The 24,686-nt window shown below is 43.8% G+C and overlaps 1 protein-coding gene across 3 annotated transcripts in view; it reads left to right on the plus strand.

Moving 5' to 3' along the window:
- Window positions 1–24,686, plus strand: part of gli2a (GLI family zinc finger 2a) — a 431,013-nt gene that overhangs the window by 356,050 nt on the left and 50,277 nt on the right. For all 3 annotated transcript variants that reach the window (XM_070875288.1, XM_070875289.1, XM_070875290.1), the window contains 5 exons: window positions 4,705–4,906; window positions 9,780–9,993; window positions 10,657–10,770; window positions 14,517–14,657; window positions 21,653–21,802. In XM_070875288.1, the coding sequence (XP_070731389.1) occupies window positions 4,705–4,906; window positions 9,780–9,993; window positions 10,657–10,770; window positions 14,517–14,657; window positions 21,653–21,802 (821 nt within the window). The remainder of the gene's footprint in view (window positions 1–4,704; window positions 4,907–9,779; window positions 9,994–10,656; window positions 10,771–14,516; window positions 14,658–21,652; window positions 21,803–24,686) is intronic.

Genomic DNA, 24,686 nt, shown 5'->3' on the forward strand with positions numbered 1-24,686 from the left:
TCGTTATGTATTGGAAAGGTCCCAGACCAGTCTGCTAAACATGACATTCTCCAACAGAGCTTTACAGATTAGGTTTACATTTGCTCAGCCGACCAGCAGACACACCAATAAACTCGAGCTGGGAGTGGACGTCACACCGATGCCTGCAAATTAATGGGGGCCAATGTCTGAGCAGTCATCATAGACATAAATCACGGGAAATGGGGGGAGAAATGAGTACAAGGCTTTTCTTTCTATTTAGCAATATATCATGGGAAGTGGCACATTAATAAACACAGCTCCCCTGAGGTGAGGGGATAACAGAGATAAATATGACTGCCAAATCCAACTTGCATCTCTGAGCCCACAGAAGGCAGAGGACTGTGGGAATGCAAATTTGGAAAATATATGGCTTGTGTGTTTTTTTTTACACGCAATTTCTCGCTTTCTTTTAACTTCCAAACAGTATTCATTCAGTCGTCCCACAATCACTATTATTTTAGCACTCTGTTACTTAGTAGCTTAGTACTGCTGCATACTTAAGTACTTAAGTATAATTTTCTATCGATTGGCAAAAGAACCAGGAGGGAGCTGAGGAGAATTTTTTTTTTTAACGCATCGAGTTGTTACGATCTAGATTGCACAGCCTGAAAAGAAAGACTTGGATTTATATAGCGCCTTTCATGACCACCAGATGCCTCAAAGTGCTTTACAGCCAATGAAGTACTTTTGGAGTGTAGTCACTGTTGTAATGTAGGAAACAAGGGTGGTGGAGGCAGATTCGGTAGTAACTTTCTAAAGAGAATTGGGATACGTACTTGAAAAGGAAAAATCTGCAGGGATATGGGGAAAGAGCGGGGAGTGGGACTGATTGGAGAGCTCTTTTAAAGAGCCGACACAGGCATGATGGGCCGAATGGGTTCCTTTTGTGCTGTATGATCCTAGGAATTAAACGAGCATTGTCTGTTTTGAAGATGTTCGACCAATCTTTACATTGGTTTATTTATAAGTGCAGAGTACTGAGATGCCTTGGGAATGCATCATTGTGTCATTTGTACATGAATTTGTTGTAGTGAGGTCAGCACGTGGCACTTCTCACAACCTAAACAATAAAATGTTGGCCGAGGGCTTTTTTCACAAAGGCGGCACCCCTTTAAAAGTTTCAGCGACAGAATCAGAGTGACAGCTAGTTTGTGATTGAGCTGAAGCACTGATTGGACATCCCTGCTATATCTGGTGGGTTGGTGAGGTGTTATAGTTGAAAAGGGGGTGAGCTGTGAGGTTTCCTTTACCATTTGAGGGCTCTGCGATACTCTGCGGATTGCCTGTGTATCAGAAAGAGGCGGGAATAACCACTACAGTTGAGCTGTATGGACTTCCAAAAGGGTTCAAAGAGTAATTGCATTTATAGAGGAGTTGTAGTGAATGTCTTGAGGTCAAAAGATACCTTGGAGTAAACGTTTCAACTTCTCTGCCTGATAAAGACTTGCCGATATACTTATTTAAGCTTCTACCGTATTTTGTGACAAACCAGTTAGGCTGCATATTTTGATATCTATGAATATTGCTGCCAAGCATGCAGTGTAATGGCAATTTCCCACATACCAGTAGTTTGCTATTGGGAGTGAGACCATGTGAATAGAGCGGACTTCCATCACTGGTGCTGTGCATTTGGTGCGTGTGTGCAGCCAGTTTAAAACTTACCTCCGGCAGACAAAGTTGCTGCTTTTAACTTCCTAATGTTATCAAAAACCTGACTGGCCTGTCAGCTCTTGAAATGTTCCCAAAGCTCGGTAGGGTTCCCAACCCTCCCGCTTTGGGCGGGAGTCTCCCGGAATGGGAGATTGGTCTCCCGAGCGCTGCCGTTGACGATTTGGGAGAAAAGGTCCGTGTATCTGCACTTTGCGCAGTTCCCCCCTCCGCCCCCACCCCTGGCTGTCGTGGCTTGCAACCAACCCGCGTTGTCTGAGCCCTGCTGGTCCCGTCGTTGTTTGGAACTCACCGCTTCTTTACTAGGTGTGAGGGTGACGGCATCGTGGCCAATGGGAATCACCTGCAAATCCCATCAGTCCTGAGAGAGCAACTGTGGGAGAGAGAGAGAAACACAAACTGGGGGGAGAGAGAGAGAGAGAAACAGAAACTGGGGAGGGAGAGAGAGAGAGAGAGAAACAGAAACTGGGGAGAGAGAGAGAGCAACACAAACTGGGAGGGGGGGAGAGAGAAACACAAACTGGGGGAGAGAGAGAGAGAGAAACACAAACTTGGGGGGCGGGGGGGAGAGAGAAACACAAACTGGGGGAGAGAGAGAGAGAGAGAAACACAAACTGGGGGAGAGAGAGAGAGAAACATAAACTGGGAGAGAGAGAGAGAGAGAGAGAAACACAAACTGGGGGTAGAGAGCGAGAGAAACATAAACTGGGGGTAGAGCGAGAGCGAGAGAGAGAGAAACACAAACTGAGAGAGAGAGAGAGAGAGAGAAACATAAACTGGGGGTAGAGAGAGAGCGAGAGAGAGAGAAACACAAACTGGAGGGGACAGAGAGAGCGAAATGAACTAAGGAGCAAGAGAAACATAGGCCCAGAAATTGCGGTCGGAGGCTTTCCGCGGGCAGACGCCTCCGACCTGAAAATTTTTTACGAAAGTACCTGGTGGTCCCGGAAGAGCGCGGGATTCAGTTGGGGAAGCGCGTTCCTGTCCTTGAGGTTCCCAGAAGGTGCAGTCACGGTGACTGCTCAGCCAATCAGGTACAGTATTCCACAGCTTTCTCATTAATAGCAATGAGAAAAGAAACACACTAAACACCTTAATACAAATAAAAAACACACCTCACATAATTAAAACTAATTGAAATTAAAATTAATAAATGCCTTAGAACAAAATATTTTTCCAATTTTTTTTTAAGTTTTGTAATTAGGATTAAAAATAAACTTAACTTAGTGGGCAGGATTTTTAAACAATAACATTTGTTATTTTAATTTAATTATATTTTGTATGTTTTTAAACTTTTATGCCTGTAAAAGTAGGCTATGTGCCTGCTTTTATCAGGCGCAAGAATTTTGAAGACATTTGCTGGGCAAGATATGGATAAATCCCGCAATCTTGCCCAAGTAAATGTCCTCGCTCCCGATTTGCGTTGGATCTGTCAAGCTGGAGCTTGACAGATCGGAAAAGCCGTTTTCAGCGCATGCGCATTGTGCACTGAAAGCTGGCTTTTGCGATGCCTTCCTGGGTCTGTAGACACTCTGTACAGACCCGGAGAGGCTGGAATCTCCAGGCCATAATCTGGAGAGAGAGAGAGAAAAACACAAACTGGGAAGGGAGAGAGAGAGAGAGAAACACAAACTGGGGAGGGATAGAGAGAGAAACAAACTATGGAGAGAGAGAAACATAATCTGGAGACAGAGAGAAACACAAACTGGGGAAAGAGAGAGAAACACAAACTGGGGAGAGAGGTAAAGAGAAATAAACTGGAGGGAGGGAGAGTTCGTGTTGACCTGTGATGTGCGCTACTGTATAATGTGCTTTATTCTGGAAGTCGGGCAGTTTTGGTGCTTCTCCCTGAGGACTGAGCCCCACCTCCCTGAAACTGGGCTTCAGCAATGGGCTGTGGGAGGCAGTTTGGTTTTCATTTTTATTTATTATTTTTATAACTTGCTGTGTATTGGAAAATGTCACAAGATTGTACAGAATCTTTCGTTAGAAGCTATTTATAGCAATGAAGTTTTTGTTGAATCAGTAGAATTTACTTGGTGTTTCCCATTGCGGCTGATCACAGAAATAGTTTTTATTTAAACATTACTTATCCTTAAATCTTTCTATTCTTTAGTGTCCTTTCTTTGATTTATAAATTATGTTCTGCATTTCGCACAAATCACAAAGTCAAGGTAAGTGCAATAACATTTGTAAACGGTGGGAAAAGGTCACGTGATCAAATCACGTGCTTAAGTATCACATGAGTGGTGTCATGTGATTGAATGCCATGCGATCAAATGTCATGTGATTAAATTTCCAGGAATACATCAAACCAGAGTTGGCAATCTTAATACTCGGGGACTGCTGAGCAATGTTACCTCTAAGTTTTTGTGGGGGTGGGCAGCCCATTTAAGGGGCTGCGCAGCTGATTCAAACTTTGGCGCATGCGCGGCTTTTCCATTGAGAAACTTGCAAACAGCCCGCATGGGAGCTTCAGACAGCTCCGCAACCGCGCAGCCAAACAGAAACAGTGCTGCTGAGCAGAACTTTTGTCAGTGCGTTTAACAACAATTATCACAAAGCTTTGCTTTCAGAAGCTCAAAAGTGGCGCAATGAGCAGTATAACTGCGGCTGCTCACTTGCATCTCTCCTAAGAATGCATCCAGATCAGGTAGGCCCAGTGCAGTTTAACTGGGACATAAAAGAACAAAAAAAAATTGACTCCAGTATAACAGGCACTAATGTGCACTCTACCGAAGATTAAGAAGGCAGAGGTTTTTATGAGGTGCCATTTCACTTAAATTAAATGGTTTCATTTCTTTTAAACTCAGCCCATGTGAGATGAAAAAATACAACATTCGACAGAACTGGTGCAATCTCTGTGTCCCAAGGCTTTCAATTGCACTGTGGAAAAATTAAGAAGTTTTGATTTATGAAACGAGTTATTTCTGTTGCAGTCATGTAAATATAAAGTTTGATGGAAGCAATTTTGTTAGTTTCTTGACTGAAGTTGTCCCAATTTCCATTTCTCAGTCTCGAGGTTCTCAAGTCCTCGCCCAGCCGCGAGAATGAGCAGAAAGCGGGCCCTATCCATCTCCCCACTGTCCGACGCCAGCATCGATCTTCAGACCATGATCAGGACATCCCCCAACTCTCTGGTGGCTTACATCAACAACTCCAGAAGCAGCTCAGCAGCCAGCGGGTCGTACGGGCACCTGTCAGCGGGTGCGATCAGGTGAGGCCGCCGACATCAAGCAGTCTTTCAGTTTGCCCAAGTAGGCCAGGCTTTGCGTGCTGACCGATGGTAATTGAGGCTGGATAGTTCGCGTATGGGTAATTAGCCCGTTGCCTTCCAGTCCTGCCGAGTGATTGTCATGCTGTCTGCATCCCAGTCAGACATGTCTATCAGCAGTTATTCCTCTGATTCAAGTCGGCATATTGGCCGGCCGACTAACAAGTGCTGAATATCAGGGGTCGTAAGTTCATAATGCAGTTCTTTCCAAACAGCATTAAACTTTCTCGGTTACTCTATTAAGTTAGGTACGTAATAGAGTTATTAGGGACACCCAGACATTCAGGTCATTGGGCTACTGAATGAAGATCTGCATTTTGCTGTTAAGTCTGTCTTATAGGGCACTTTGCATACCACAATGTAGTTTAATGATCTACTCAGCCGTGTAATGTATGAATGCTTAAATTCCTGTTTCCACTATTTTAATGGAGGCATTACCCATTTATTTATAAAACCGGATAATGTCCCTGTTCAATTCGCAGGGAGTGGAGTTTGAACCCAAGCACTTTAACCATTCAATCGATACACTGGCCACCAGTAATTTCTAGCTTAGCAATACTTTTCGCTACTTCATAAAGTCAAATTAAAACTAGATTGCAACAAATTGAATTGTAAAAGTAAATGAAATGTAAAGAGTCTTGCTTCCATTCCTGTAAGAAAATTTAGAATAAATGTCAGGTTGACTGTGTTGATACTGATAGAAACATAGAAACATAGAAAATAGGTGCAGGAGTAGGCCATTCGGCCCTTCTAGCCTGCACCGCCATTCAATGAGTTCATGGCTGAACATGCAACTTCAGTACCCCATTCCTGCTTTCTCACCATACCCCTTGATTCCCCTGGTAGTAAGGACTTCATCTAACTCCTTTTTGAATATATTTAGTGAATTGGCCTCAACAACTTTCTGTGGTAGAGAATTCCACAGGTTCACCACTCTCTGGGTGAAGAAATTCCTCCTCATCTCGGTCCTAAATGGCTTCCCCCTTATCCTTAGACTGTGTCCCCTGGTTCTGGACTTCCCCAACATTGGGAACATTCTTCCTGCATCTAACCTATCCAACCCCGTCAGAATTTTAAACGTTTCTATGAGGTCCCCTCTCATTCTTCTGAACTCCAGTGAATACAAGCCCAGTTGATCCAGTCTTTCTTGATAGGTCAGTCCCACCATCCCGGGAATCAGTCTGGTGAACCTTCACTGCACTCCCTCAATAGCAAGAATGTCCTTCCTCAAGTTAGCAGACCAAAACTGTACACAATACTCCAGGTGTGGCCTCACCAAGGCCCTGTACAATTGTAGCAACACCTCCCTGCCCTTGTACTCAAATCCCCTCGCGATGAAGGCCAACATGCCATTTGCTTTCTTAACCGCCTGCTGCACCTGCATGCCAACCTTCAATGACTGATGTACCATGACACCCAGGTCTCGTTGCACCTGCCCTTTTCCTAATCTGTCACCATTCAGATAATAGTCTGTCTCTCTGTTTTTACCACCAAAGTGGATAACCTCACATTTATCCACATTATACTTCATCTGCCATGCATTTGCCCACTCACCTAACCTATCCAAGTCGCTCTGCAGCCTCATAGAATCCTCCTTGCAGCTCACACTGCCACCCAACTTAGTGTCATCCGCAAATTTGGAGATACTACATTTAATCCCCTCGTCTAAATCATTAATGTACAGTGTAAACAGCTGGGGCCCCAGCAGAGAACCTTGCGGTACCCCACTAGTCACTGCCTGCCATTCTGAAAAGTCCCCATTTACTCCTACTCTTTGCTTCCTGTCTGACAACCAGTTCTCAATCCATGTCAGCACACTACCCCCAATCCCATGTGCTTTAACTTTGCACATTAATCTCTTGTGTGGGACCTTGTCGAAAGCCTTCTGAAAGTCCAAATATACCACATCAACTGGTTCTCCCTTGTCCACTCTACTGGAAACATCCTCAAAAAATTCCAGAAGATTTGTCAAGCATGATTTCCCTTTCACAAATCCATGCTGACTTGGACCTATCATATTACCTCTTTCCAAATGCACTGCGATGACATCCTTAATAATTGATTCCATCATTTTACCCACTACCGATGTCAGGCTGACCGGTCTATAATTCCCTGTTTTCTCTCTCCCTCCTTTTTTAAAAAGTGGGGTAACATTGGCTACCCTCCACTCCATAGGAACTGATCCAGAGTCAATGGAATGTTGGAAAATGACTGTCAATGCATCCACTATTTCCAAGGCCACCTCCTTAAGTACTCTGGGATGCAGTCCATCAGGCCCTGGGGATTTATCGGCCTTCAATCCCATCAATTTCCCCAACACAATTTCCCGACTAATAAGGATTTCCCTCAGTTCCTCCTCCTTACTGGACCCTCCGACCCCTTTTATATCCGGAAGGTTGTTTGTGTCCTCCTCAGTGAATACCGAACCAAAGTACTTGTTCAATTGGTCCGCCATTTCTTTGTTCCCCATTATGACTTCCCCTGATTCTGACTGCAGGGGACCTACGTTTGTCTTTACTAACCTTTTTCTCTTTACATATCTATAGAAACTTTTGCAATCCGTCTTAATGTTCCCTGCAAGCTTCTTCTCGTACTCCATTTTCCCTGCCCTAATCAAACCCCTTGTCCTCCTCTGCTGAGTTTTAAATTTCTCCCAGTCCCCGGGTTCTCTGCTATTTCTGGCCAATTTGTATGCCACTTCCTTGGCTTTAATGCTATCCCTGATTTCCCTTGATAGCCACGGTTGAGCCACCTTCCCTTTTTTATTTTTACGACAAACAGGAATGTACAATTGTTGTAGTTCATCCATGCGGTCTCTAAATGTCTGCCATTGCCCATCCACAGTCAACCCCTTCAGTATCATTCGCCAATCTATCCTAGCCAATTCATGCCTCATACCTTCAAAGTTACCCTTCTTTAAGTTCTGGACCATGGTCTCTGAATTAACTGTTTCATTCTCCATCCTAATGCAGAATTCCACCATATTATGGTCACTCTTCCCCAAGGGGCCTCGCACAACGAGATTGCTAATTAATCCTCTCTCATTACACAACACCCAGTCTAAGATGGCCTCCCCCCTAGTTGGTTCCTCGACATATTGGTCTAAAAAACCATCCCTTATGCACTCCAGGAAATCCTCCTCTACCGTATTGCTTCCAGTTTGGTTAACCCAATCTATGTGCATATTAAAGTCACCCATTATAACTGCTGCACCTTTATTGCATGCACCCCTAATTTCATGTTTGATGCCCTCCCCAACATCACTACTACTATTTGGAGGTCTGTACACAACTCCCACTAACGTTTTTTGTCCTTTGGTATTCTGCAGCTCTACCCATATAGAGGTCATTGGCAACAGTATGTAACCTTTGTGTGATATGTGCCAGCTGTAAACCCTGGAGGTGCTTCATTTCACCTGTTGAGCAAAACCCTTAATGCCAGATCAGCGAGATGCCAATCTCAACCGAACACGAGCAGGGAGACACTTTCCTTGAGGAACAGTTGCTTTGTGTTATACATTCTACCCTACGTAAACTAGAGGTGATCCAAAACTCGGCTGCCCATGTCCTAACTCGCACCAAGTCCCGATCGCCCATCACCCCTGTGCTTGCTGACCTACATTGGCTTCCAGTTAAGCAACGCCTCGATTCCAAAATTCTCATCCTTATTTTCAAATCCCTCCATGGCCTCGCCCCTCCCTATCTCTGTAATCTCCTCCAGCCCCACAAACCCCCGAAATATCGCCGCTCCTCTAATCCTGCCCTCTTGAGCATCCCTGATTAAAACTGCTCAACAATTGGTGGCTGTGCCTTCTGTTGCCTCGGCCCCAAGCTGTGGAACTCCCTGCCTACACCTCTCTGCCTCTCGACCTCTCTTTCCTCCTTTAAGACGCTCCTTAAAACCTTCCTCTTTGACCAAGCTTTTGGTCACCTGCGCTAATTTCTACTTATGCGGCTCGGTGTCAAATTGTTTTATCTCATATATTCCTGTGAAGTGCCTTGGGACGTTTCACTACAATAAAGGTGCTATATAAATACAAGTTGTTGTTGTTGTTGAAAGTGGCCTATACCAGCCAATCTCACAGGTAGCCTGAGTGTCGCTTTGGATCTTGACTATACCTTACAGTCCAGGGTGGATGAATGGCACAGAAGACATTGGATGGAAAACGGGGAGAAAATAAAGCCCACATGTTACTGAATACCTGATAAATCAAATACATAGGGATGTGATTTCATGGATACATTCCCACCCAGTGACAGAGATCGCCCTCGTGCCATTTTTTTCTTTTGCAGGTTTTATTCATGCAAAGCAGTATCATTTAAACTACATTCGGTTGCAGTTCCCGACACATTCTGCTGTTAGAGCAAGCAGTTTTAGGCTGGATGCCAGGAAGGAATGGCCTACAAAGATTTATTAACTTAAAGGGGTCAGCTTCATCCCCGTCTATATATATATTTTTTTCCGAAAGAATGTGCTTTGGTTCAAAAAACTCTGAAGCAGGAACATGTGTTCCTGAAGGGGTGAAAAGATTTCCCTAAATATTAAAAAAAAACATTTGGTTGGTCAACCACAACCACAGGTTTCAATAAAATTACTGATAATCTACTTGATGCACTTTTAAAACATTTTTAAGATCAACTCTTAAAGGAGAGGCGAAAATGCCATAAAACAAGAACCGGCCATTTTATTTGCAGCATATCATTCTCTTTTTGCCTGCAGTGAAAGCATTTAGCGCTGCCTGTTTCAACGTTTGTAAAAATAAAATAAAATCTGAAATCTTTTTTTTTTCTGATATTCTGGTATTGTCTGATTTCAGCCCAGCATTCAGCTTTCCTCATCCCATCAATCCAGTGACCTTCCAGATGCACCAACAGCTCCTGAGCCAGCAACGCAGCCTAAACTCTGCATTCGGCCACACTCCGCCCCTCATTCAACCGTCGCCAACGTTCGTTCCGCGGCAGCACATGTCCAGCACCTCGGCAGTGTTGCCACCAACTCAGGCCAATAATGCCTCCTCTGAAGCTTCTCAGGTAAGGACTAGATTGTCCGAGGTGCTCTGCAGTGGGGAGGACATCGTGTGAAAGTAAGAGGGTGGGTTGAGAACGTTGTACTCTAGCCTCAGGGGAGCTAGTCACCAATCTAACCCAGACTGATGAAAGTCTCCTTTCTCCACTCCCGGTGTCAACCCAGTTCCTAATAAACGCATAAAACACCTCACAAATTTGGCACCAATTAACCACTAAGTTAACGTCACTCAGAGACCATTAGTTTGGCCGGTATGGAAAATCGAAATATCACTTTGGTACCACAGCGAGTGTTGTTAAAAGCTTTGTGGACAGGATAAGATTATGGAGTAGAATGTTGGGTGTTTTATTCTACATTTAACCTGCATTGTCCATCACACTGCATGCAATGGGGCAGTTTTAAATCTCCCAACACTGACGTACCTTAATATGCTGAGTTATATCATTCATTGCTTCTTTCGCCGCCCTCCAATCACATGCCATTTTTAAGGACCCATTTGAGTTCTGAGCCCACAAAGGAATGGATAACGCTAAAGAAATTGTATTTTGGAGATGTGGTGTCCAAGTAGAAACAATAATGTTAATCTTGAAGTAAGCAGATTTGGTTGTGTTCATGTATTTGCACTGTTAGGTTGAAATTTTTACCGAGGCCTGGTTTTTATTCTGCAGAGCAAGCTGAGTGGTGAGTCCGCTGTAAGCAGCACTGTCGATCCGATGATCAACAAACGCACCAAGGTTAAAACTGAGGTGGAGGGACCACGGCCTGTCTCTCCCACCACCGAGGTGAGCGACGAAGAACCTGCGTAAGAAATATGTTTCCAGTGTACAGCAAAACCTTAACCGGGATAATAAGATTCATCAAGTGTACAGCACAGAAACAGGCCATTCGGCTCAACTGGCCTATGTCGGCGTTTATGCTCCACATGAGCCTCCTCCCACCCTACTCCATCTAACTCTATCAGCACAACCATCTATTCCTTTCCCCCTCATGTACTTATCCAGCTTCCCCTTAAATGCATTTATGTTATTCACCTCAAACTATACCTTTTTGTAGTGAGATCCACGTCTTATCACTCTTTGGCTAAAGAAGTATCTCCTGAATTCCCTATTGGATTTATTAGTGACTGTCTTATATTAATGGCTCTAGTTTTGGACTCCACACTCCCCATTCGAGCAAACAACTTCTCTCCGTCTACCCTATCAAATGCTTTCACAATGTTAAAGACCTCTATCAGGTCAAATTTTCCAGAGAATAGAGCCCCCAGCCTGTTCAGTTTTTCCTGATAAGAATATCTGGTGTAATCCTTATGAATCTTTATGCACCTTCTCCAATGCCTCTTAAGATGCCATTTAAGATTAAAAACTAATTTAAAACTGTTAGGTAAAATGTTGTGTCCATTTTTTTCTTTATTCATTCGTGGAATTTGGGCATTATGGCACAGCCGGCATTTATTGCCCAACTTGGTGGCAGAACTGCCAGGTCACTTCAAAGGGTAATTAAGAATCAATCATGTTGGTGTGGGGCTAGATTCACACATTGACCAGACCGGGTAAGGACAGCAGGTTTCCTTCCCTCGAGGACATTAGTGAACCAGTTGGGTTTTCATGACAATGCTCACTTTTACTGATACCAGCTTTTTATTTATAAATTTTTAAAACTGAACTCAAATTCTCAAACTGCTGGGGACTGGGATTTGTACTGGCATTCACTGGATTATCAGTGCAGGCCCTGGACTAGTCTAGTAACGTAGCCACGATACTACTATACTGTATTTTCTGTCTTCATTGCCTGACACACTTTAAAAGGGACAAAAAGTAATATTGCTTATCGGAGGCAAATTTGATATGCCAATGTTAACTTTCATGGAGCAATTTCTAATTTAGAACAGAAAAGTCGTCTAAAGTCATGTGCGAGTGGCAATTTGGTGGTGGCATCACAGGAGCTTTTGAGTTATTGCATCGTCCTCTGTTTAGAAAAACATGCATGGGTCTTATATCACGTTACATGGTGGTGCTGACCCTCTTTCCCCCCCCCCCCCTTTTTGTTTATTTCAATCTCTAACTCCGTGCAAAGAGTTAACGGGTTACTAACGATTTTCCCCTAGCAGTGTCTGGAAAATTGTCCTGGTGCAAAAAGAATAATCTCGCCTCGCAAAGAAAACCATTGAACAGTATTGTTAGCCATACTGCTGCGCAATTAAAAGGAGAACGTTATCTGGAATTGAAATGTTAAAGTGTCATTTTAATAACGTTACAAAAATTTCAAAAAAGTTGGTAATGGAAGTTAGTCACATTCAAGGAAAATCTTCAGTCTAAATGTGAAAAGAAAGATTTGCCTTTATATAGCGCCTTTCACAACAACCGGACTTCTCAAAGTGCTTTACAGCCAATGAAGTACTTTTGAAGTGTAGTCACTGTTGTAATATGGGAAACGCAGCAGGCAATTTGCGCACAAACACCAATGTAAAAATGACCAGATCATCTGTTTTAGTGATGCTGATTGAGGGATAAATATTGACCAGGATACCGGGGATAACTCCCCTGCTCTGCTTCGAAATAGTGCCATGGGATCTTTTACATCCACCTGAGAGCAGACACAACCTTGGTTTCATCCAAAAGACAACATCTCTGACAGTGCAACACTCCCTCATCAGCACTGCATGGGAGTGTCAGCTTAGATGTATGTGCTCAAGTTCCTGGAGCAGGACTTGAACCCACAACCTTCTGACCCAGAGGCAAGTGTGCTACCCACTGAGCCACGGTTGGCATTGCTTAAAAGGTTGCTAGTTTGCTGTACTGTATGATAATAGGCTCCTCGCCCCTTATTTTGGTTTAATACATCTGTTCTGCTGGAGATACTCGTTAACTCGGATCCGAGCAATGGCCCCAGTGTCGGGCCTTAACCTGACCGCGGAGGATTCTCCGTGGGAAAAGATGAATGTAGCGGCCGGTGAAACCAGTGTTGGGCTGAGTCTTGGGCTCTTTCCTCAGTGCAACGTCAGGAGCTGTGTTCTGTGTAATGGAGAGTTACTAATGGGTTATTACCTCAGTGTTATAAAGTACCGCACTGCAATCTCTCTGTCACTGGTCAAAGACACTGAGATTTGATACAGTGAAGCCTTTAGTTCCTGGCCGCCTTTCCATCCTGATCTGTGAGGATTAGCAGCGAGAGCAATTTATCTCCTTTTTTTCTAAACCATTTTTTATTGTAACTCTAAACTATAAGAAGTGTCCCTGCACTCCATTTTAATGAAATATACAATACCTTGCTGTCAGTGGGACAGCGCGGGCTTTGACTAATATCTTGTTCTGCTTTAGTCCAGAGGCAGCCCTAGTCAGGCTTTGGCATGATGCATGGGGACGGCTATGTTTATAATCATCTGGGGCCAGGAAAATTGATGAAGATAGCACATCAGAGAAAGATAAACATGCTGTAGTCAGCACGTTCGGGGCAGGAGCCACATCTCACGAGTTTTAAGTTTGGAGCGCGTCAACAGCAGCAAGCAGGTGACCTAAAAGCATCTCCAGCTGCGACGTGGGCAGACGCTAATGAGACAATTTTTAAAAAAACACACAATTGGCATCTGAAAGGAATTAATATCTTATCGGTAATGCACGTTCATTAGCGCAAACAAATTGCGGGTGTACTCATGTGGCTTTTGACTTTATTCAGTGGGCTTTTTGTTCCACTGAGGTGGAGAGTAGTTAAAGCCTTGCTTCTGTCGTCTAAATGTAATTGCACCCTTACATAAAGTGAGGCCTGGGCATTGGTGACCCTGCTGCAGGTCCCACACTCGTTATTTTTAGGAGCTTAATTATGTCGTGTGACCGGAGTCCAGTTGCTTGCAGTATTTCAGGACTGGCTGGGACGCTGGGATTATCTTAAAATCTGAATTCTTTTCAATCCTGTCCTGAATTCCAACTGATAACGGATCTAGTTTTCATTGCTCCAATCTGGAATTGTCATTAGGACTGGGAATTTCTGATCTTGGCTGGGGTCATTGGGGGAGGGGGGGCAGGCGGCGGGGTGAGGAGGAGAATGAGAGAAGCAGATAAGGCACCGAGTTAAGGCATTATCCACTTGAGGAATGGGGGGGGGGGCGGGGGGTGAAAACGGGTAGTGTTTTGTTCTTGGCCACTCGTGTGCACCTCCTAATGGTTGCTTAGAGAGGGGGATGGGCAGTTGCCTAGCAACCTGGCTGCCCTCTCACATGGAGAAAGATGTGCTGCAGGGAGTAGATGTAAAAAGAAGTTGGGGCAGGGCAAGTACATTAAAAATAGGGCAAAAGAATATCTAGGTTTAAGAAAAAAATTACTCGCCAAAATAAATTGAATAATTTGTTTCTTAGTTTGGTCTCGTTCTGCGCTGGATGAATAAGAGACTGCTCAGGAGATCAATTCGAAGCATTTATATCCATCAGAGCATCAGCGGACTAGAAGAATGCAGGACTGTTACAAGCGCTGTTAAATTTAATCTAACGATGTCTCAATTGCCTCTCTTCCTTTCCTTTATTTATATAATTGCTCAGGATCGTCTGGCAGGGCTGACAGAGGTGAAGGACGATTTGGATAAAGATGATTGCAAACAGGAGCCGGAGGTCATTTACGAGACGGTGTGTCACTGGGAAGGGTGCAGCAAAGAGTACGACACTCAGGAACAACTGGTGCATGTGAGTAAAGCCTGAGCTGAGAGAAGAGCAGCGAGAACTAGAAAATCAGTCAGGGCTCTCCGAGGTGGCGGCTATCTGTTGGGTTTGGACACCGTCAGGTTTCTTGTGAAATACATTGCCCTCATTTTAACGATAGCGTTCAAATACTTTTGTCAATATTTGAAGAAGCGGGATGATGATGATGATGTTTTGATGGCTGTCTCTATTTTCAGATTCTCTGCTGTAATTATATCAACAGTAGTTAATGCAGTCTGATTTAAGCACTTTTTAATTCTGTGTGATTGCTCATGAAAGAAGGAAGAAAGAGTCCGCATTTATATAGCGCCTAATATGACCTCAGTACGACCCAAAGCACTTCACCTGCACTGACGTGCTTTTGGAGCATAGTCACGGTTGTAATGCAGAGAAACACAGTACACAGCAAGATCCCACTAACAGCAATGAGATAAGCCACCAGATAATCTGCTTTCATTGAGGAATAAATGTGGGCCACACCACCTTCCCTGCTCTTCTTTGAATATCTGAGAGGGCAGGCGGGACCTCGGTTTAACATCTCATCTGCGACTGAAGTGTCAGCCGAGATTATGTCCTAAAATCATGGAGCGGTGCTTAGAATCCACAACCTTCTCCTTCAGAGGGCAAGAGTGCTACCCATGAGCCAAGGCTGACTTCTTGCACGAGTTCCCCACCACCTTTGGTAGTCTCTCGAGCTATTTGACAGATTTTAATCCCACGTTTGTTCGAATGGATTTATCTTTCATTTCACTCTTTTAACCAGTAATTAGTAGGAATGAGCCTTTTGTCTGTAAAATTCCAGTATTTGGAAAGACCAAACATCTGGTTCCACAAGCTAGTGTGCATGCCTCCTGAGATGGCAGATGTCTTTATTCCACAACGCCCACCCACTGGGGAATATGAACAAACACTAACCTCTAGACTGACGGTGAGCAGCCTCAGACACCACTGTACTACTAGGGGCTGGACACAGATTATGTTTCTTTCCTTCCTGCTGCCTCCACCCCAGGAATAATAAACGATTGCCTAGTAAAAGATCCTCTCGGAATGAGTGATCACAGTATGGTTGAATTTGTAATATAGATTGAGGGTGAGGAAGTAGTGTCTCAAACGAGCGTACTATGCTTAAACAAAGGGGACTACAGTGGGATGAGGGCAGAGTTGGCTAAAGTGGACTGGAAACACAGACTAAACAGTGGCACAGTTGAGGAACAGTGGAGGACTTTTAAGGAGCTCTTTCATAGTGCTCAACAAAAATATATTCCAGTGAAAAAGAAGAGCGGTAAGAGAAGGGATAACCAGCCGTGGATAACCAAGGAAATAAAGGAGAGTATCAAATTAAAAACCAATGCGTATAAGGTGGCCAAGGTTAGTGGGAAACTAGAAGATTGGGAAAATTTTAAACGACAGCAAAGAATGACTAAGAAAGCAATAAAGAAAGGAAAGATAAATTACGAAAGTAAACTTGCGCAAAACATAAAAACAGATAGTAAAAGCTTTTACCAATATATAAAACGGAAAAGAGTGACTAAAGTAAATGTTGGTCCCTTAGAAGATGAGAAGGGGGATTTAATAATGGGAAATGTGGAAATGGCTGAGACCTTAAACAATTATTTTGCTTCGGTCTTCACAGTGGAAGACACAAAAACCATGCCAAAAATTGCTGGTCACGGGAATGTGGGAAGGGAGGACCTTGAGATAATCACTATCACTAGGTGGGGTAGTGCTGGACAGGCTAATGGGGCTCAAGGTAGACAAGTCCCCTGGTCCTGATGAAATGCATCCCAGGGTATTAAAAGAGATGGCGGAAGTTATAGCAGATGCGTTCGTTATAATCTTACCAAAATTTTCTGGACTCTGGGGAGGTACCAGCGGATTGGAAAGCAGCTAATGTAACGCCTCTGTTTAAAAAGGGGGGCAGACAAAAGGAAGGTAACTATAGGCCGGTTAGTTTAACATCTGTAGTGGGGAAAATGCTTGAAGCTATCATTAAGGAAGAAATAGCAGGACATCTAGATAGGAATAGTGCAATCAAGCAGACGCAACATGGATTCATGAAGGGGAAATCATGTTTAACTAATTTACTAGAATTCTTTGAGGATCTAACGAGCATGGTGTACAGATGGATGTGGTGTATTTAGATTTCCAAAAGGCATTCGATAAGTTGCCACACAAAAGGTTACTGCAGAAGATAAAGGTACGCTGAGTCAGAGGAAATGTATTAGCATGGATAGAAAATTGGCTGGCTAACAGAAAGCAGAGAGTCGGGATAAATGGGTCCTTTTCGGGTTGGAAATCGGTGGTGAGTGGTGTGCCACAGGGATCGGTGCTGGGACCACAACTGCTTACAATATACATAGATGACCTGGAAGAGGGGACAGAGTGTAGTGTAACAAAATTTGCACATGACACAAAGATTAGTGGAAAAGCGGGTTGTGTAGAGGACACAGAGAAGCTGCAAAGAGATTTAGATAGGTTAAGCGAATGGGCTAAGGTTTGGCAGATGGAATACAATGTCGGAAAATGTGAGGTCATCCACCTTGGGAAAAAAAAACAGTAAAAGGGAATATTATTTGAATGGGGAGAAATTACAACATGCTGCGGTGCATAGGGACCTGGGGGTCCTTGTGCATGAATCCCAAAAAGTTAGTTTGCAGGTGCAGCAGGTAATCACGAAGACGAATGGAATGTTGGCCTTCATTGCGAGAGGGATGGAGTACAAAAGCAGGGAGGTCCTGCTGCAACTGTACAGGGTATTGGTGAGGCCGCACCTGGAGTACTGCGTGTAGTTTTGGTCACCTTACTTAAGGAAGGATATGCTAGCTTTGGAGGGGATACAGAGACGATTCACTAGGCTGATTCCGGAGATGAGAGGGTTACCTTATGATGATAGATTGAGTAGATTGGGTCTTTACTTGTTGGAGTTCAGAAGGATGAGGGGTGATCTTTTAGAAACATTTAAAATAATGAAAGGGATAGACAAGATAGAGGCAGAGAGGTTGTTTCCATTGGTCGGGGAGACTAGAACTAGGGGGCACAGCCTCAAAATACGGGGGAGCCAATTTAAAACCGAGTTGAGAAGGAATTTCTTCTCGTAGAGGGTTGTGAATCTGTGGAATTCTCTGCCCAAGGAAGCAGTTGAGGCTAGCTCATTGAATGTATTCAAATCACAGATAGATAGATTTTTAACAAATAAGGGAATTAAGGGTTACGGGGAGTCCACGGTCAGATCAGCCATGATCTTGTTGAATGGCGGAGCAGGCTCAAGGGGCTAGATGGCCTACTCATATTCCTAATTCTTATGTTCTTATGTTACGATTGATTAGCCCACCAATACTGGTGGGGCAAGATTATAGTCTCATAACATTTCACAGCACAGAAAGAGGTCACTTAGCCCACTGATTATATGAAGGAGCTATCCATTTAGTCCAAAACCGTACCGCTATGTTATCAGAAAACACAGATGTGACCCCCACCCCAACCCGAGTACTGGCCATTCATCTAACAATCCTTATTTAAATGCAGTGTCTTCTGTTCCCGATGTCAGCCACTCAACCACCAGGAAAATAGGAGTGTTTACCTCGGAGCATTCAACATGGTGTCAGACATTTACAGAGGGACATAGCTTCCTTTTGACCAATGTATTAATTTTGAAGAGCTCTCCTTAGTCCAATTTACAGACTTTCCAAATAGGCCCCGGAACAGGCTAAATTACATTGAATTTACAGCACAGAAACATGCCATTCGGTCTTACAAGTCTATGCCGGTATTTAGGCTCCACTCGAGCGTCCTCCCATCTTACTTCATCAATATATCCTATAATTTTCTCCCTTTATCTAGCTTCCCCTTAAAGGAGTTGTTATTCGCCTTACCCACTCACTGTGGCAGCGAGTTCCATATTTTCTCTACTCATTGAGCGAAGAGGTTTCTCCTGAATTTCCTGTTGGATTTATTAGTGACTATCCTGTATTTATGGACCCTAGTTTTGGACTCCCCCAAACAAGTGGAAACATCATCTCTACATCTACAAGACCGAAGCCCTCCATAATTTTATAGATCGCAGGCCCACAACGTACGCCTGACCTCACCCACTACAGTCTTCACATTGCATGCGATTCAATACAGCAGAGAGTTTAAAAGAAGTCACTTTGTTTGCTATTAAAATTGGCCAATTTCTTAGGCAAGGATTTTAGTTTCTTGACATGCTGCTGGGTATTAAACCCTGTGTGGTCAGCCCTGACTTCTTGCCATCAAGAAATTAGAGACAGCCTCAGGAAATTAAACCTCCAAAGCTGCTTTTCAGCATGATATGAGCAAGCTGTTTGGGCAGTCTCGTCTTTATAACTTGTTTAATTTACTGCTTATTTTCCAGAATAATCTTATTAGAATTAACTTACTGCCCGTGCTGTATATTATTACATAAAAAGTCCAACATTTTGCCAAAACCTTCAATAGAGAACCTGAAAGTGGATTTTTGCAGGTCTTAACTCTTTCATCCATGCAGAATCAGTTGACCCGATAGTAAAACTCGTCTGTGTAAGTAAGTTGCTGGAACATTGTGTCATGCGCCATGACCTCTGATATAATAGGGGTTCTGCTTATGGCTTCTTCTCCAGTAGGGAAACCATATCATGATGGTTTTACTTCTGTAACATGGCACCCTTGCCTCCGCCAGCAACGTAAAAGTCTGGCTGGCCGGCTGGACCCGCATGCTTGTGAACTCCAAGAGAAAGAAAGAAAGAAGAAAGGCTTGGATTTATATAGCACCTTTCATGACCACAGGACGTCTCGAAGCACTTTACAGCCAATGAAGTACTTTTGGAGTGTAGTCACTATTGTAATGTAGGAAACGCAGCAGAAAATTTGCACACAGCAAGCTCCCACAAACAGCAATGTGATAATGACCAGATAACGTTGATTTTGACAGATAAAATACATTGGGGCAGTGCAAAGCACGGGCCTCCGTCCTTTATTTTCCTCCCATGGGCCAAGCTGGGAAAGCAGTGCTCGTCGGTCGTCTCCATTTGCACTCTGCCTGAGCTCTAACCCAAAAATAGACCATCTGGTCATTGTGTTTGTGGGAGCTTGCTGTGCACCTATTGGCATCGCATTTCCATACATTACAACAGCGACTACACTCCAAAAAAAAAGCACTTCATTGGTTGCGAAGTGCTTTGGGATGTCCTGAGGGGGTGCTATGTCAATGCAGGTTCTTTTTATTTCCATCACAGTGCGAAAGGAGTAACAAATGCGGACGATGCGCTCTGCACCCGCTGGGCTGGAGGTTTTCACCAAACCTGACCCTCCTTCACATATGATGATTAATCCCAGTCTAGGCTTCAATTGACACTAATTAAAGGCCAATTAATCTAAATTGCATTTGTTTGCAGTAAGTCAATTGTTTACATATTATTTAGTCAGAAAGTGGAGACAGATGTAAAGGGCAAAGTAATAGCAGGATACTTGAGGGAAAAGAAGAGGTTTGTGTGGGTGGGTGGGAGTGGGTAGATTTGTCCGCTCACAATGCAAGAACAGTGGAAAAAATTATGATCTCTAATTAATGACCACCATTCCCAGGGCCCGTATTCATCAAAAGCCCCTTCTTTTTTCCCTGCCAAGGGCTTAAGCTGTTGACAGCAGGTGCATTTTATTGTGGAGTTCAGCTAATAGATGACATGCCTTCATTCGGCCTACTTGTTTTCTAAAGACCAGCGTCTGCTTGAATACCAGAGATGTAGTGAAGCAAAGCAAAATCAGCATGTGTTTCCCATTACCAACTTGTGTGTCAGTCTGCTGAGATGTGAGGCATTCGCCTGCAGAGACTTTCAAGCCATTGCTAGGACCACACTCCTTCAGTGCAGGAAGTCTACAGATGTGAGCTTTCCTCCTCCCATCCTCCTCCCCCTGACATGTACTCATCAAAATTAATTAAGCTAATTCAAATATGCTGTAGGTCTGTACAGGCTTTTTTTTGCATACCAGGGAATTTGTTGCTCCAGTTTCTGCCCAGCACCTGTCATAACTAAGCTGAAGTAATGTCGGGTTAAGGAAAAAAAAGGCAAAACGATTTGGGTTTTGGTTTCAGTCTATGTATGTATGGTGGCCCTATCAGAACAGCCGTTAGCGTACACGGACTATTGGAGGGAGCTGGCCATAGTCAGTTAACCTCATGGCAGATAAATATTACAGCACATGTACGGAAACCCATTTCATTTTTCTCTCTCTGCAGCAGATTTATTTTTCCACAAGCATTTGAGCCATTTAGATCCTTACCTCTGATATTACTATTTCTCAGTATTAAATATTGGCTGAGTTTTTTTTCCTCTTCCATTTAAGTCCTCCTTCACTTTTCAAAATTGTGAAAGAGTTTTGATCTTGATTTGCCAGGCTCAGCGATTGTAAGCTCCGGCACTCACTAGTTTCTGAACTTGAAGGATCATTTTGTGTCCTTTCTGTCTTTCTCCCCATTTTCCTCCTCCTCTGCAAAGGGACTAACTCTTGTTGGGGCTTAGCTCCAGGGGTGATGGTTGATTTTTGAGACCTTGCTTTGCCCAAGTCGCCATTTTTCATGCATGAACTTCGGTCGTGAGTGTTCTCAAGCCATTTAACCGTGGAGGGAAGTCAAAGCCAAGCCTGATCCTGCTCCAATGTCCAGACATGCAGATTTGCCAGCAAGGGTTTCTGGAATACAAATGGGAGAGGAGGCCTTGGCTAAATGCTGAGGTGAAATTTAGCACCCTCTATTGGCTGAAAGGAAGATTTTCAAAGATCTAATTGACTGTACTGCAATGGACTAATTAACCTGAATATTTTAGTGGCTAAAAATCATATTGTTCAACAATGCAAGATGCAAAGTGTTTCAAAATAAAATTGGCTTTACCGCCCTTTTTGTTTTGTGCAGAGATCTTGTTATTAAACCTGATGATTTTGTTCTTACTGAAGTGCCTTCATAGCCATCTTCTGTCTGTTTCCTTCCACAGCACATTAACAACGAGCACATCCATGGTGAGAAGAAGGAGTTTGTTTGCCGGTGGCGGGACTGCTCACGGGAACAGAAGCCGTTCAAGGCGCAATACATGCTGGTGGTGCACATGCGACGACACACCGGGGAGAAACCACACAAGTGCACTGTAAGTTATCAGCTGGGAGGAAATCTCCAGCAGTCAGGAGTAGAGTGAGAACATGAGGGGTCTATCAATGATTGGGGGGCACCTTCAGCTACCAGGAGTAGAGCGAGAACATGAGGGGTCTATCAATGATTGGGGGGCACCTTCAGCTACCAGGAGTAGAACGAGAACATGAGGGGTCTATCAATGATTGGGGGGCACCTTCAGCTACCAGGAGTAGAGCGAGAACATGAGGGGTCTATCAATGATTGGGGGGGCACCTTGAGCAGCAGGAGTAGAGCGAGAACATGAGGGGTCTATCAATGATTGGGGGGGCACCTTGAGCAGCAGGAGTAGAACGAGAACATGAGGGGTCTATCAATGATTGGGGGGCACCTTCAGCTACCAGGAGTAGAGCGAGGACATGAGGGGTCTATCAATGATTGGGGGGGCACCTTGAGCAGCAGGAGTAGAGCGAGAACATGAGGGGTCTATCAATAACTGGGGAGGGCACCTTAGCAGTCAGGAGTAGATTGGGTCGTGAGGGGTCTGTCAATAGTTGGGGGGCATCTTGAGCAGTCAGGAGTAGAGTGGGGACATAAGGGGTCGATCAATGATTCGGGGGCATCTTGAACAGTCAGGAGTGGAGTGGGAACATTACAGGTCCACACCCGCAACCCCCTTCCCCCGATGAATGACTGTCCCACCTTTGACAGGGTCTGTGGCTCTCGTATTGGACTGTTCAGCCACCAAAGGACTCACTTTAGGAGTGAAAGCAAGCCTTCCTCGATTCCGCGGGACTGCCTATGAATGAATGAATGAATCAATCAATCAATCAATAACTGGTCAGGGAGAATCTTAAGCAGTCAAAAGTACATTAGGAATGTGAGGAGTTTTGATGCACAGTTGTAGTTTAGTGAAATATCAGTGCCAACAGCCAGCCCTCATATACCTTAACTCACACTGGCGCACCATCTTGGTCTAGCCAATGATGTATGAAATCAGCTTGATTACCTTCACACGGAGGCTTTGGGTCTGAATTTAGGGAGGCAGACTACAAACTCATTCAAATAATTAGCTCTTTACCTCAACAAAATGGCAAAGAGAGAATGGGTGACTCTCGACTCATACATTCCTGTTACCAGTGGTACAAACAGGCAGATCCTAGTCACAAGGAAACAGTTCCGTTTTTTAAAGTTTTTTTCCCAATCATTTGATTGACCTAAACCTTAGTGACAACAGGATTGGCCTGTTTTAATGATAAAGCTCTAATCTGATATTTAGAAACGGGTTCTTATTTCAGGTCCACTCGTAAGGATGATGTGCGCATAAGCACTTGCGTGAATTCATAGTTACACCCGTTTTCTATTTTTTTTTTTAAGTCAGTAGATCTCAGCCGTGTCCTCTGGGTAACTTGATAGTGCTTTTCAAGATCTTCCATCAATACTTCAGGGCAATTTGGAACAATAATAAACCGAAGAATTCACTGAAGAAGACAATCCCATAACCTCTTGTTTGAACTCTCTTAGCACCCTGGCTACATTTTTTTTTAACAAAAAGTATTTACTTAATTCAGGATGAATTTGTTCCATTTGATCGATACACCACAAAACCTGCACTGAAAGACTATCTGTAATAAATCATTATTTATAAAAATCAGAATGATTAAAGCTTGTAGCCTAGAACTGACTGTTGTTACTAGTAGAGAAACACTTAATGCATTTGCAGAATGTTCCTTTGGCCCCTGTTTTAGTGGAACTCATTTCAAACGTGCTAATTCCTTGCTTAATGGAGCAGAGATGCCTTCCGCTAATATCGCCAGTAGGAAAGTCTAGGCCAGCATTCCTGCCTTTTTCCGTATAATCTCTCCCTGTTCTCGAGTAATTGTTCTCCAGTAATCATCGTCACAACTCCTCATGGAGGAGGTCAGAGAGCCACTGGGTAAAAGGGACTGAATCTGGCTTTTAGTTTAAGTGAGGACCTGACAACAGCTCACGACCCCGGTGAAAATGTGGGCCAACAATACCGTTGGGTCTCCGAAGGTCAAGTTCCTCACACAGCAGTGTGCCATCAGCCATGAGTAAGTTCCAGCCACAGTTAGTGACACTCCTTCAGGATAAAAGTGCTTCCTTAATGTCCTCGGTGCCTTGTCACAGTTAACACCACCACAATGAACAGTGCAGGGGACGGCCCTTTGCTACCACAGAGCATTTTAGACAGAAATAGTGTTTGATTCAAAAAAACAACAAAAAAAATAGAAACGTTTGGAAATACGCCACAGGTCGTCTGGGGAAAGGAAGGGCAGTTTAATGTTTTGGGTATAGATCTTTTATTGAAATCTGATGAGTGGTCCCTGCTGCAAACATTAAAACAGCTTTTCTCTTCTCGGCTGTCTGGGGAGTTTAGAACCAGGGGACACAGTCTCAGAATAAAGGGTCGGTCACTCAGAGAGTGATGAATCCTCGGAATTCTCTACCCCAGAAGGCTGTGAAGAATCAGTCTTCTGAGTATATTCAAGACAGAGATCGATAGATTTTTGAATATTAAGGGAATCAAGGGATATGGGATGGTGCAGGAAAGTGGAATTGAGATAGAAGATCAGCCATGATCTTATTGAATAGCGGAGCAAGCTCGAGGGGCCGAATGGCCTACTCCTGCTCCTAATTCTTATGTTCTATGTTCTTTCCAGCATTTTCTGTTTTTAATATAAGGGGGCATGCACTGAAGGTTATCATTAAAAGAAAGAAAGACTTAGATTTATATAGCGTCTTTCATGACCACTGGACACCTCAAAGCACTTTACAGCCAATGAAGTACTTTTAGAATGTAGTCACTGTTGTAATTTGGGAAACACGGCAGCCAATTTGTACACAGCAAACTCCCACAAACAGCAATGTGATAATGACCA

This window comes from Pristiophorus japonicus, chromosome 3 (assembly GCF_044704955.1).
Source record: "Pristiophorus japonicus isolate sPriJap1 chromosome 3, sPriJap1.hap1, whole genome shotgun sequence".
In the NCBI taxonomy this organism is placed as follows: Eukaryota; Metazoa; Chordata; class Chondrichthyes; family Pristiophoridae; genus Pristiophorus; species Pristiophorus japonicus.